The sequence below is a fragment of the Phaethon aethereus genome, assembly GCF_964289735.1.
Source record: "Phaethon aethereus genome assembly, chromosome: 1".
Classification (NCBI taxonomy): Eukaryota; Metazoa; Chordata; class Aves; order Phaethontiformes; family Phaethontidae; genus Phaethon; species Phaethon aethereus.
The window spans coordinates 176,356,246-176,372,009 of NC_138575.1; the positions used below are offsets into that span (position 1 = coordinate 176,356,246).

At 38.1% G+C, this 15,764-nt stretch overlaps 1 protein-coding gene across 1 annotated transcript in view; it reads right to left on the reverse strand.

Annotated features, from left to right (window-relative positions):
* Window positions 1–15,764, reverse strand: part of PIBF1 (progesterone immunomodulatory binding factor 1) — a gene marked incomplete at its 3' end in the record, with an annotated part of 135,300 nt that overhangs the window by 26,689 nt on the left and 92,847 nt on the right. Inside the window, exons 13-14 of the mRNA XM_081997503.1 lie at window positions 12,991–13,093; window positions 7,917–8,047 (exon numbers count right to left, since the gene is read on the reverse strand). Of these exons, the coding sequence (XP_081853629.1) occupies window positions 7,917–8,047; window positions 12,991–13,093 (234 nt within the window). The remainder of the gene's footprint in view (window positions 1–7,916; window positions 8,048–12,990; window positions 13,094–15,764) is intronic.

Here is a 15,764-nt window from a genome sequence, read left to right on the forward strand (position 1 = left end):
ATCTGTGTAGCATCTGAATTGAAAATAAATTACTTTTTCAAATTGTAAAAAAACCCAAACCCAAACAACTTTTTAAAAGTTGTAATACAGGTCAGAAAACGTTCATTTATAGAAAAAAATATATTTCTACAAATTTTTTTTTGAGAATTTCTCAGGTAAACTGCAGTAGTGTTGGAATAGATGATGCATATTTCACCGAATGGTAATGTTCTCATAAAAGGCTTATTGCCCATTCTGTGAAGGGAAAAAACTCAGCTAATACTGTATGCTGAGCTTTATAATGTTTGGATGGCAATTACAGAACCCAAAATGTTTAGGTAAGAAACATTTCAGTACATAGCTCCTTAGTGAGCAAAATCCTTGTACTGCTTCTAGATTTGCCACACAGTTAGGCTTTTGAGTGCTTTTGGGTAAGTGAACCACTTTTGAAACCAGCCATTGGTACTGAGAAATTTGAGTAACTGCATTTAAAATAAATACCCTCTCTTTATGAATAAAGTCCTATTTAATGTCTCCAGTTATTTATAAATCTAAATGTTTTTACCAGAAAATTATGTCCTAAAACTACAATTACTTCACTACACACGTAAGAATGAAATTCAGAGATTTGTTTTCCCACAGCATGACATAGTTACAAGGCATTTCTTTTCAAAAGGAATGCTAAATGTGATGTTTTGATTTCTGGTTAAGGAACTGTATGCTAGAGAGATTTCTTTATAGTAGGAAGGAGTCGTCCTCATATATATCACTGCTCTTATTAATCATCGCTATTTACTTTTATTAATGAGAGTGCTATGTGGACTAACATAAATAAGAGGTTACTTAGCAGAATACTTCGAGATTTGCGGACCACCTATAAATGCACCCTGCAGATGCCCTGTCACTCAAGACCAGGGGTTTTGTATCTGAAGCATATCTGCAGGTGCATGGCTTAGTGCACAAGCACACAAGGTGTTCTGCTCCCAGGACCACCTTGGTTCTCTCCACGGCCAAGTGCCAGCACAGCCCATGGCCTGCCTGGGACAATTCTAAGGGGATGGGAAGGAGAGTAGTAGTGAACACACATGTGGGCAACATCTGACAGAGCTTCAATTACTCCTAAACAACCTCTCCTTTTATCTTTGAGTGGTAATACACTTGCATCTTCACACTTGAATCTAAGCAGTAATGTCACACACCTGTAAAAACCTGGAGATGGGTCCCTAAGTTGTTCATGCGAATAACTAACAGCAATGACAGCTGCTCAGCTAAGCATTTACCCCAACCACAATAGCTTTTGCAGTTCTTGGTGAAGGTATGGCTAAAGATCCATAGAGCTGTGTGAAAGGTGTCCAGAACGGACACAGTTCTCAGCAAGCCACCAAAGTAGCTCCAGCTCTGGTGGAATATACTAATTCAAGGCCTTGATTCAATCTGGCACCTATTTTGACTGTTCCTCTCCTTTCAAGGAGAGGTTGGATGGGGCTTTGAGCAACCTAATCTAGTGGAAGATGTTCTTATCCATGGCAGGGAGGTTGGAACTAAATGATCTTTAGAGGTACCTTCCAAACCATTCTATGATTCTATGATTCAGTCAGCTACTAACACAAGCAACCCTGAGTATTATTTGAGTAGTCCTTCCAAGTGAGGGAGACATTTTGATACGGAGGGTCTGAAAGACAGCTTTAGCTCTAGAGGTATGACACTTAAGGATGAAGGCATTTAAGCTGCTCTAGTTAAAGTGAACTTTGAAGACCATGTTGGAAGGAAACTTAGATGGATCTACAGGAATTCTCGAGTATTATATCAAAATGATCTGCCTGTATCTGTCTCACTCCTGTTGTGGAAATAACTGCTGTGTCCTGGTTTTAGCCAGGGTAGAGTTAATTTTCTTCATAGAAGCTAGTGTGAGGCTGTGTTTTGGATTTGGGATGAGAAAATGTTGATAAGGTGCTGATGTTTTGAGTTGTTGCTAAGTAGTCAAGGACTGTCCAGCTTCTCGTGCTGGCCTGCAGCGAGCAGGCTGGGGGTGCACGGGAAGCTGGGAGGGGACACAGCTGGGACAGCTGACCCAGGCTGGCCAAAGAGATATTCCAGACCATATAACGTCATGCTCAGTATATAAAGCTGGGACAAAGAAGAAGGAAGGGGTGGAGGAACGTTTGGAGTTATGGCGTCTGTCTTCCCACGAAACCATTATGCGTGACAGAGCCCTGCTTCCCTGGAGATGGCTGAACACCTGCCTGTCCATGGGGAGTAGTGAATGAATTCCTTGTTTTGCTTTGGTTGCGTGCATGGCTTTTGCTTTACTTATTAAACTGTCTTTATCTCAAACCATGAGTTTCCTCACTTTTACTCTTCCGATTCTCTCCCCCGTCCCACCGTGGGGGAGTGAGCGAGCGGCTGCATGGTGCTTAGTTGCTGGCTGGGGCTAAACCACAACAGTCCTTTTTGGCGCCCAACGTGGGGCTCGAAGGGTTTGAGATAATGACAAGTTTGATTGGAATGTGCTAGATGATAAAATTTATAGCTGTTATTGCTGTTTAGCCATTAATTGCCAGGCCCCTGTGCTTGCCATGGGTTTGCCTTCCTTACGTATATTACAGTCTAGTGCTCGTTAGTGGCTGCTTTTTGCTTTCACTGCTGCTGCCGTGCTGCTGTACTGCTGATCGTCTGACCCTGCTGTGCCTGGGAAGATTCTGATAACAGCAATGGCCTTGGGCCTGGGCTGGCAGATGGCCGGGATATTGCTGGTTTTTTTCTGTGCTGCTGTACTGAATAGGCTGGAACTCCACTGTGAACTCGAGTCGAAGGGACTGTGACCTGTGGGTGAGTCCATATGGGAGCAGGACACCCCGAAGCGTCTGTGCCTGTGCATAAGCCCATGCCAGAAGCAGGTATACCTCGAAGCATCTGTGGCCATGGTTATGTCTGTGCCGCAGCAGGTATACCTCTGATGGGACTGTGGCACACGGATAAGTCCACGCTGGAGAAGGTACATCTCGAAGTGTCTGTGGCTGTGGATAAGTCTATGTTGCAGCAGGTACACCTCGAAGCATTATTGGTTGTGCATGAGGTCATGCTTGGAGCACCTCAAAGTGTGCGGCCATGGAGAAGCCCTCAACAGTGCAGGTATATTCCTGGAGGGACTGGAACTATGGGTAAGGCCACGTTGGAGCAGATTTATCTCTGGAGGTAGTGTGGCCTGTGGAGACGGCCATTTTGGAGCAGGTGCACCTCGAAGCAACTGCAACTGTGGATAAGTCTATGCCGCAGCAGATATACCCCTGGAGAGACTGTGGCTCATGGAAGGGACTGCAGTCTGTGGATAAGTCCAAGCTGGAGCAGGGGCAAGGGGAGGAGTTCATTGCAATGTTAAACCCTATGGTCCAGTACAAAGGGCCCAGGGGTGGAGATTGTAATGGAAGTACCTTTAAACTGTTGTAACCCATGATTTGAGTTGCATGTTATAGGAACTACTATAGCAGGAACCACCTGAACAAATGGAGGACAAGCCTTACAAGAAGCAGTGCCAGTGCAGCAGTGACCTGACCTGAGCTGGCTTTAGTGCCCAATAACTCCATGCAACACCCCACCTCGCCTGTCCTGAGTGACCACCATAAGGGATGGAGCCCAAAGTCATGGACTAAATGAACTCAGCAGACTTTTCATGGACATTTTGGAGGGAAGTCTATGGACTAAGGGGATGATAATCTGTGTATTATATTAAAGGATGGGAAGGGGAGTGGTGGTTGATGAGGTTATATGGGATAGTGTGGTACCTGAGCATGACGTAAATGGTATGGAATAAGGGGTGGATAATGTCCTGGTTTTAGCCAGGGTAGAGTTAATTTTCTTCATAGAAGCTAGTGTGAGGCTGTGTTTTGGATTTGGGATGAGAAAATGTTGATAAGGTGCTGATGTTTTGGGTTGTTGCTAAATAGTCAAGGACTGTCCAGCTTCTCGTGCTGGCCTGCAGCGAGCAGGCTGGGGGTGCACGGGAAGCTGGGAGGGGACACAGCTGGGACAGCTGACCCAGGCTGGCCAAAGAGATATTCCAGACCATATAACGTCATGCTCAGTATATAAAGCTGGGACAAAGAAGAAGGAAGGGGTGGAGGGACGTTCGGAGTTATGGCGTCTGTCTTCCCAAGAAACCATTACGCGTGACGGAGCCCTGCTTCCCTGGAGATGGCTGAACACCTGCCTGCCCATGGGGAGTAGTGAACAAATTCCTTGTTTTGCTTTGCTTGCGTGCGCGGCTTTTGCTTTACTTATCAAACTGTCTTTATCTCAAACCTTGAGTTTCCTCACTTTTACTCTTCCGATTCTCTCCCCCATCCCACCGTGGGGGAGTGAGCGAGCAGCTGCGTGGTTCTTAGTTGCTGGCTGGGGCTAAACCACGACAGCTGTCAGAAATGACACTTTCATAGAATGATGCAGTGTGGACAATCCTTCTGAACACATCTGTTGCCTGCCAAGGGATCACATTATAAGTCACTTTAGGTCATTTTGCGAAAAAGCTGTAAAAATATGGCACAAGAACATCCACAGCCCAAACTAAGGCGACTGCTGTCATAGATAGCCTTCCTCATAGTTCCCTTCCTCTTGTGCTGATTTCATCAAGACTGTCTGTTTCATCACAGAATCAAAACCACATCCAATAGCAACCAACAGCCTTCTCAATAGACAAGGAAATACAAAGCACTGCAAGTTGCTGCAAGACATTTATAAGGTTGCAAAAAAGTACTGACTCATCATCCTGGGAAATCTGCTGGAACCTAACCACCCTAAGTACATTCTAAAAAGATTATTGGCCATCATCACTGTGCACAGAAGCCAATTATGGATTAAGTCTAAAAAAGTAAATTCATTTGCAAATTGGTCCTTGCTGATCCCTTCACACTCAGTTAAGTGAGAGGTGATGGGAAACACTGGGACTGATAATACAGATGTGACTGCTCTACTTATGGAATCCATAATTCACATAATGCAGAACCAACTCTCTTGATGAGCAGATGAGATAAAAACAAAACACAGAAAGAACACTCCTCCACCACAGATTCTGCACACTAAATGAAGGAAGGTAAAACATGTTCAAGCATAGGGTAGCTGTGAGGATAAAAATAAGTATTCAGCTTTGATTATCAGGGTGCAGGCATATAAACATTATATTAATTTGTCTACAGTCTGGTACTCAAATATGAGATTAAAAAAGATATTAAAAAAATCACTAGTATTTTTAAAGGTCTGTCTGAAAACAAGAATTTGAACGTTATTTTTCTCTTAGCTGGTACTTGTGAAATTACTTTTTAGAAATAAAACTAATGCATGTATTGTATGTAAAATTTAAAAAACAATAATGTACTTTGTGTAACTGTAGCATAAATTGAACTTTTTCTCTTAGCTCTGAGATACAGAGAAACCAGGCTTCATAAACTACGTTTCGTGTTTTCACTATTACTTTTCTAATAGCACCAATGTTATTTGCAGAATTTACGGCCCTCCTTGAGAATCATTAATTCACTGAACTCATCCTCTCAAAAATATTCCACACACAAACCAACAAAATGCTGTTTAATAAAATAAGAAAGACAGATAGGAATAGTGGTCTAAATCTTTTGATCCAGCAGAGCTTCATTTGGCATATATTTGGTAGGGATTATCATTAATTTACTTAAATCCCATTCTGATTCAGATCTGGAATAGCTCAGAGCTAGACTGGTCCACAAAGTAATCTGAAATCACCTAAAGGATATTTTAATTTAAAGCTGTCATCAGCAGATTCCAAAAGGCTATCCTCATGACAAAAGACTGCTAGAATGTAATGGTTCTCTGATTAGAAATCCCTTCCTCTAAACTTCCTCTCACTTATGGGAAAGCAAAGGACCAACATTATCAATTTTATACCAGATTATGATTCTTCCTGCGCTCCAGGGAATATCAACCAACAATTTAGGACATTTGTTTTATATGTGGCACTAGGAATAGCAAAAGGACGGACTACTGGTATGTACCAAAAGCCCTAAGACATTAGGCTGTTTCCAAGAATTTCACTGGCCTATGAAACTACAGCAAAGCTGAGGCAAACTTGTGATAAGGGAGTAATAGTTATTTATAGTTTACAAAGAATATTGGTAACTACAGGAAAAAACCTCTTACCAAAACATTTGATGTGCAATGTAAGTGTTACTTTCTTGCTACAAAACCATTAAGGATAAAAATGTTTTTTGTCAGACCACACTTTCATTTACAGAAACACGGACTAGTGGTGAGCACATCCCAGCTTCATCACAGTAGAGTACTGCTGGTATGTTTCCCATGAATGCTCACACTGTGGTGCAGATCCATTTTCTTCCTTAACCTCAGGCACTTTAAGATGCCAAAAATTCCCTTTATAGTTAACGGAGAGTAACAGGCATCTCTAGCAAATGACTCACTCCATCCAAAATCTGAATCTGCTTTTTAGAGATGCCACTTCCTCCATGAACTACTAAGGAAAGCTGACATGACTAAGTTCCTAATTTAGGTGTCTTAATTTGTAGGCTAAATTTAGGAAGAATATCTGGGCATACAGATTATTTGTAATGAGCCATAAAAACTCAAGACAATCAATGCTAATAATGCATTTAAATTCTTACATATTTTAAAGGCATGAAACATACACTTTCAGAAATGACTCCCTATTTATTCCCTTTTTTTTCCTAGTTTTGGGGAGACTTCTGGACTACTGTGTGAATAATGAAAGAGGTTTTCATGATACCATAATCTGAAAATTTAATTTGCTAGTGACCAATTATTTGATGATTTTTTCACAGTTGGAAAGTATGATCCTGCATATGTAGAGAACATCGTGATTTTTCATCTCCTGGAAAAATATAATTTACCTTTGAAGTTTTTCTTATATCAAGTCTAGGAAAATATTAAAAACACTTGATTCTGGAATAAAAAAAAATCTATTCTTACTGAATCAAGGTTAAGCCCAGTGAAAGATATCTTGTCAGGAAGTATGAATGAATATTTCAGTTTACTTATAAATGTATTGATTTATTTATAGATTTATGTGGATAATATGCATTTTTAGGTATTCCACAAGGCGTAACAAATATTATCCCAAACCATCAAAACACTGAATAGATACATACATAAGACAGTATGTAGGATAAAGTATTTAGCTATGGCGAGTCTTACTTTTTAAATTTTCATTGCTTCAACAGATTTGTGGGAAAAAAACTGTATTTTTCATGTAATTGCTTCATAACACAATCACATTAAGGCTTCATAATTGTTACTGTATGTGTTTCCTAAATCACGATACCACATAAACACCTTAATAGAGTAACATGTGAATTCTTCTGTAGTGCAGTGGGACACAGCTATTGATGTCCTTGAAAATCAAGGAGCAGATTATTTTGTAACAGCTTACTTGGGAACCAGATGTTAAACATAGTTTACAAAGGTATATGATAGTGGGAAGTTGCTCAGAGGTTAAAGTACTGACAGCTGGATATAACAGCAAATCAGAGAGTCTCCAGTAGAGAAAGTCTGCTTGATTTATGCCCAAAATACCCTTTTCTGGTGGACTAGTCTATTATTTTTCTATGACTTTATTTCTTCATTTTTACTTCTGTACATCTGGTGTGTCATTCTTTCCTTTTACTCTTCTGAACTTTCCTCTGCTTCATGAGAGCTCTTCTCAACTCCAAACTCATTTTAAACCTGATTGTCATTGCTGCTTTTCCAAACCTAAAGCCTCTTTTTCTGACAGTATGATAGAAATCACAGATGCTAGAGTTCCAGCATAAAGACTGGACTTAGTCAATGATGGAGTGTCAACATCTCCTACTTCATTGCCAATAACATGATTGTTTTCTAATGATAAACACATAAGTGATTTCACTTTCAGTTTAAAATAAAGAAATGGTGATTTTAATTACCTGACATCTTTTTCAAGTTGTGTAATATGTTCTTTCTGTAGACTTATTTGAGAATCTCTCTGTTGCACAGTTTCAATGAGGTATTTGTATGGCTGTTGTACTTGATTCAACAAAGAATTTGCTCTGTCAAGCTGCCAAAAAAGAAGTATTGATACTATAAATTTTATAATTTATAAAGCACAATTACTTGATTATTATTGAATTATTGGATATTATTGATTATTACCAATTGCACAATAATATAAACCCCAAAACTGTTATTTCACACAAAAAAATGAAACAAACTACTCTCAAATTACTATCTGTACATTATCCTGTCACTTTTCTGTTCTAATGATATGATATTTTCACTGCAATCATGCTACCACCCTCTACACTTCCCTAATCTGTATTTTCAAAAGCTTTAATGTAACAGCTTCCATTGATGAAAAAAATTAGTATAGACAAGACCTCTGTTTGTTCACTTTATTGACCACAAGTGTTTTTTTTAAAACAGTATACTATTACAATGGAATTTCCATCTTGGAAATTTAATCTAAATAAAAACACAGTAATAATGGAAGAAAAGTGCCCTTTCCTCTAATCTGTTACTGTATATGATGTTTACAGGAGTAAACAGGATGTTTACAAGAGTAACATAAAATAACTGTTGTGCCCATAAGCAGGAAATAAACCCTTCTAGACCTATTCCCTGAACAAATTAGGATCACTAGGTCTAAAAAGCTTGCATGATATGGCTTGCATCTTGAGCAGTATAACAAGATCATTCACTAAAATACATACAGAATTAAGAACACATCAAGATTTAGCAGTTTCAGCAGCTGGAGTACATATAAGTCAAGAATAACAACTAGATTCTCTAAAAAATAAAATAGAATTTTTAAAGTTTAGATACAAACAGGTCTAATGGAATTAATTCAATGGAAGATGGTTAAGCTTTCCAACTAGTTTATAAAATTCCTCAATAGATTAAATAATCTGCATTTGCCAAATCAGATTCAGGAGCCAGTTGTCCTATTTTGTGTTGTTCCAAACAAGCAGGGGAAAAAAACAAACCCTTCCTATAGAACTAGCCCATTTAAACAATATTTCAGGACTTTTCTAAAATAAGATCCTTCTCCTATTCACACTTTTCAATCATCTTCTTGAAAAAGCTAATTATCTTCAATAAATTGATAAGCAAGTAAAAAAGCTATTATTTTTCTAAGAGTACAAGCTATCAAAAAAGACCTTTCTCAGGAAGACAACAGAAAGAGTCTTTACATGACAAACAGGTAATTCCATGACATTCAGTACTAATCTCTAGGATGGTCTAAAAACTGTGGTATAAAACCTTGAGGCTGCCATTATAGGAGAAAATTAATACAACTGATCTTGTTTGGAATCCTGTTCTTGATAGCTTAAGGACTTTCAAAGGATGCTGTCATCACTGTGTGAAGTTCCTCATTGCTCTCAGTGATATGAATGAAAGTAATTCAGAGGGAAAGGACAAGTGAGGTGGTGTAAGCTTGGTTTAATGCTGCTAAGTCATCTGTTAACTCGCTAACTAAAAAGCATGCTGTTGTTATGAAAAAATACTATCCCTTCCCTCTCCATGGTGGTGCTTTGATGCCTATTTGATTCTATAAACTTAAAAGAGGTTGTCATTAAACTGTAATCAATTAAGCATTACATGCATTTAACAGATCAATTTTGCTAACGCACACATACGTATATAAATTAAGCATTATCCTTGAGCAAAGGCGTTATTTTTTGTAAGCAACTTTGATTTCTTTCTGCCTTAATGTACAAGATTTACTTAAGTATTTCTGTGTCATACTTTTAAGTGATAAATCTAATACTTGCAATTGGGCATTTACTATTTATCCCTCAATGGACATCTCTATCAAGCTGAAGGTTTTCATCATTGTTCAGCTTGATCTATACTCTCTCTTTCAGAGTGAGATGTAAACCTGCTTTTGGTAAAAATGTTTCAATCAAGACATATGAAAAGTACAAAAACAATGTCATGATGAAGGCTCAAAAAAGTCATTTAGCAGCAAGCCAAATATATCAGCTTAGTAAATGTCTTTATCTAGGATATCACTTTTACTGTACAGTGTCTCAGTATTTGCTTGTTAAGTCTCCCAAAGACAATATTAGCCTTCTGGACACAAGAGACTGTCTATCCATCAGTTCTGACATTGTTGTTCAAAACCTCTGTGAACCGAATTCATTCCAAAATTTAGATTGGACACTAAATGTAGTAATTGCAGATCACTACTTTGCACAAGGTGACATATAGCCTTTCACTTACTTAAACTGAGAGCAACATAAAGTGAGTTGTGGAGGCAATAAACTGATCTCACTAGCTGAAGATCTTTCTTCTATCAAGTCACGAGGATTCCTTTATTCCATTTGTCCTAGACAAGGCCAACAAAACTTCTGTAGTATGAAATAAGTCTCAATGCCTACTTTAATATTGATCCTGCTATACACTGCTATACAAAGCAACATAAAGAGGACTTTAAGGGAAAATTCTTTTCTAATTCTGTACCACAGACCTGAAAATAGATAGGATCCTGCAGTTAAATAAAGCCTGACAAACGATAATGGGACTAAGCGAAGACTGACAAGTTTTTTTCAGCAGCTGAGCTTTTCCATAGAGTTCCAACTTTCAAGCAGACACATTATATCGGGCTTTCATCAAATGAATGAAATTATGGAGAAGTCAGTGTTTTCTTCTTAGTAAAGCTGGCCTTTCCCAGAGGATCAAATATGATTCCTTCTATAAAGCTCAACAGCATTGGTTGAGGACAGTCCAAAAGAAGAATCTTAGAAAGAGCATCCATTTGTAGTTCTTGCTATCTTTTTCTTTTCCTCTCTCCTTTAAAGAGCTTAAAACAAAATGTATCATAAATACTGCAGTGAAATCCCAATATTTAATACAAGTTCAAAAGAAAAGTTGGTCCAATCACTTTGGCATCAACCTTTAATCCATGTTATAGATTTCATCTAAATGACCGAACAAACTCTCAATCAAAAGAATAGGCTACCTGAGTATGTTGTAGTCTACAGGATCTCTGTTTTGCTCTTAAAAAAAAAAAAAAAATCAAGAAAGACAATAGCTTGGAGTAAAAATCTGTCCTAGTTCAGGGGATGCAGAAAAGGCAGCAAACAGAAGTTTAAGAACTTTAACTGTATAAAGAAAGATAATAGATAGCAATTAGTATAAGACATGAAATACAGAAAATTTACAAGAGGACCTACAACTTCAAGGGGAAGGTTGATACCAGCAGGCAAAGAACTCCTAGAGAAAAAAAAATGGGAGCAAATAAATCCTAGAAAGAGTACAACCCATTATGGTAGAGATACGGTAAAACTGCATATAATGCTGAAGAAAACACAGAAGTTTTCAATAAATTTTTTTTTCCTCTGTTTGAAAAGAAGTCAGATGATTATTTTGTATAACATGAGAATGATGAACTATTTTCCAGTCCATTAATAACAAGTGTAAATTGTGCACAATTGGAAAGATGGCGAGCAGATTGGCTTAAGTAATTGACATAAACCAAAATGACCTATAATCACATGCAAAATTTTTTTAAAAAAGGAAGAAATCTGATGAACCATTCAGACCTGAACATCAGACATGAGTTTAATAGAAAGCAGGTCTTAAAAGATTTTATTTAACCTTATGAGTTTGATGTTAATAGGCTTAGTAGCTTTGCGTTAGCTGTTCTCAAGACATTCAACTTAGTACCAGATGACATTCTGACTATACAATTTTACAACAAAGATCAAGAAAGGGCTACATGACATCTCATGAGAGAATAAAAATGAGGTGAAGATGTTCTAGTGGAACTTTGAAGGAATCTGAACTAAGGTCACTGGTACTGAATCATTCATCAGTGATCTAGAAGCAAATATAAAACCACTGTGGGTAAGAAGAAATGTGTTGCAGTGGCAACCAGACAGATTTAAGTGGGAAATAAAGTATGGATTTTATTAATGATAGTGAAAGAAAAATGATAGAGAAAATTACCAAGGATAACATCGGATTCACAAATGTTTTGATGTCTTCAAGTCAAGAAGATTTGAAAGATATGTTTTAGGCAAATACAAATCACCAGGATATACCTAAGAAGAATCCGTACTAAATTGTAGTATTGGTTAAAAAAATCTGTACAAAAACTTCACTGTTCATGTCTCTTTCATTGAAATAACACATATAATCACATATATACACATATAAAATATTTCAAAATTGTGTGAATTTTACCTATGTAGAAACTCTAAGTACTTGCACTGTAAAGAACTTTGGTATAGTTATCCTAATTTATAATTACCATGGCTTTAAAAATCAAACTGTTAGCCACATTCCTGAAACAGTCAGCCTAGGAATTCCATATAGTGGCAACATCTAACGGCAAATATAGAAGCTCTTTGGTTCTTAAGAGAAACTTAGAAGACAATCTTAAAAATATTTCAAAAAATTAGTTTGCCCTAATTCTGGGAGATTTCAAGCTGAGTTTTATTTAGTGTTTGCTTTCCAGGTCAATGTAATATGTGATTTCAGGTACTATATACAGAATTTTAAAAGATCATTAAGTTAAACTCATTGTAACAAAGTAAAAAAAAAATTATTTTAGCTTTTTAAAAACCAGCTTATGTTAACCGTTCCCTGGATTTGTATATTCAAAAGGCTCAAGAAGAGGATTTACAGAAATATCTTCAAAAGTGATTTAAGAGAAGAGCCGTGTAAAAAGTAATGAGGTATTCATTGAACAATTAACTATCAAACAGAACAAACTAGTTTGGCTAGCTAGTCTTCTGTTCAGAAACCAGAACGTTGTCTGTCTGGCTTACATTCTTGTTTAGCCTGTAAAGTAATTCCTCTTTTGATCTTCATTTCAAAATACAATATAAATTTCTTTGAAAACATTTAACATAGAGCTTTGGTTAATTATGAGGCCTTTTTCTGACATCAAATAGATAATAAACACTGTTTAGAAAATACTTCATTTTATGAACAGCTGTTCTGCAATGTTTATAGACTCTACAGATTTGATTTTTTTTTGTAGCAGTAATTTACCTCTTGTGAAATCTTTGTTACTTGTTCCTTCTGATGTTCCAGATCTTTTATAAGCAACGAGTTTTGCTTTTCTAGCTGCAGTAACCTCCTTGCCAAGTGAACACTGTGCCAATAAAAAGCAAGCTCAAGTTGAATTATTTCCAAAATATGCAAAAGAAATTCTCACATTTATACTTCAGAACTTGATTGCCCTAATTTTTCAACAATACTTAAATACTAATATATAAAGTACTTAGCAAAACATGCAGAATGGTCAAAGTTACAAGAACAATAAAAATACTACAAAATTTAACAGCACTGAAAGAGGATTCCCACAGTTGTAATATTTTTTACAAAGTAATCACCTATATAATTTGTAAAATACTATACAATTGCAGTAATAATGTCAAAATGTTTCAACTAATTATGATTATTTACTTTTTAGCAACTTTAGGGAATCACTGTAAGTGGCTTCTTAAATGACTTTTTTTAAAAAATGCAAATTAATACACATTTTGTAGTGGAACACTGAAAAATGTAGTGTTTTATCATTTTCAAAACAGAGGCAAAATTGTTTTGTCTGACATTCAATATGCTAAATAATTAAATGTTATTGCCATTTTTTTAAAAAAACACAACTCTTATGCAGATCCACAAATTAACTTAGAAGTGAAGAGAAAGGATTATTGAGGTACTTAAACACCCTAATTAAAAAATCAGATCCTCAACCTCTTGCATGTTTCATGTCCAAAGTCAGAGAGTTTATCATCAATTCAACCACATAGTTCCACAGGCAGCTGAATGGGAAGATTCAGTATGCAGTTGCAGAGCCTACTTCCAGAGATCTAACCTAGTCTTTCAAGCTGTTATTAATCATTTAGTCCTGTTCAATACAGTCTGTAGACCCTGATCATATTCCACTAAAATGGACTCCTGGATGGTTGGATGGTCGCATCAGATGGTAGTGGGCAACGGCTCAATGTCCAGATGGAGACTGGTGACGAGTGGTGTCCCTCATGGGTCTGTACTGGGACCAGTACTCTTTAATATCTTCATCAATGACAGACAGTGGGATCAAGTGCATCCTCAGCAAGTTTGCAGACATCAAGCTCAGTGGTGCAGTTGCCACACCTGACGGATAGGATGCCAGCCAGAGGGATCTGGACAAGCTGGAGGGGTGGGCCCATGTGAACCTCATGAGGTTCAGCAAGGCCAAGTATAGGGTCCTGCACCTGGGTCGGGGCAACTCTTGGTATCAAACTATTGTATGATTCTATGGTGACCTGAAATGTACTCTAAACTCCATTGACTATATTGATTAGAACTGAATTGGTTACAGTGGGAGGTTAGATGCCAAGTCTCTGTGTTAAACCTATGATTAGATGTCTAAATTTATGTATCCTGTAATGAATCCTGCCATTTGGGGAGGAGTGGCTGGAGAGCAGCCCGGCAGAAAGGGACCTGGGGGTGCTGGTTGACAGCCAGCTGAACATGAGCCGGCAGTGTGCCCAGGTGGCCAACAGCGTCCTGGCCTGTATCAAGAAAAGTGTGGCCAGCAGGAGTAGGGAAGTGATTGTGCCCCTGTACTCGGCACTGGTGAGGCCACACCTTGAATCCTGTGTTCAGTTTTGGGCCCCTCACTACAAGAAGGATGTTGAGGTGCTGGAGCGTGTCCAGAGAAGGGCAACGAAGCTGGTGAGGGGTCTGGAGCACAAGTCTTATGAGGAGCGGCTGAGGGAACTGGGGTTGTTTAGTCTGGAGAAGAGGAGGCTGAGGGGAGACCTTATTGCTCTCTACAACTACCTGAAAGGGGGTTGTGGCGACGAGGGTGTTGGTCTCTTCTCCCAAGTAACTAGTGATAGGACAAGAGGAAATGGCCTCAAGTTGAGCCAGGGGGGGTTTAGATTGGATATTAGGAAAAATTTCTTCACTGAGAGGGTGGTCAGGCATTGGAACAGGCTGCCCAGCGAGGTGGTGGAGTCGCCACCTCTGGAAGTGTTCAAAAAACGTGTGGATGTGGCGCTTCAGGACATGGTTTAGGGGACATGGTGGTGCTGGATTAATGGTTGGACTTGATGATCTTAAAGGTCCTTTCCAACCTAGTGATTCTGTGATTCTGTGATTTTTGTAGGATTCAGCAGCTTGGTGGCTTATTATCAAAATTATATCTCACGAATATATCACTGTACTCCTCCGTCTTCAAGTACTCTAGTCACCAATCTATTTCACAACATGACATGGGAAATTCAGAGCTCTAAAAATAAGATATACAGGGCTAATACCCTTTTTTAGTGTGCTCTGTGTGCCTTGTGTGCCTTAACCACTGGTCTAATTGGCTCTCCACAGCAATCTATCCTTCCAGTCAAATGTGTGCCATTTTTCAGAAACTTGTATAATGAAGATGGGGAGAAGTCATTCCAGTTCAGATCTTAGACGCTCAACACATATTGTCCATAAACTGAAAATGTGAGACTGTAAGTCTCCAAATAATTGATAGCAAAGTGTTATCCAGTTCTTGACCATGATACTGAATCTATAAGAGTGTAAGTGGTCTAAAGCAGACCAACAGGGAGATTTTATTTACCTTTAAGCTGAGGCTTAGAGTATGTAAAGTGTATAAAATTTCTCTGAAAATTTGACTAGTCATAATCTCTATCTTCTCTTCAGTAAAAGGGAATACACTTTTAGATTTCATAGAAGTCTTACTATTCTTCATCTGTTTTATAAACCTGTCTTTTCATACAATCTTTCATTTTGCTTTATATGAGATGAATTACCTGAAATTCTCAATAGCA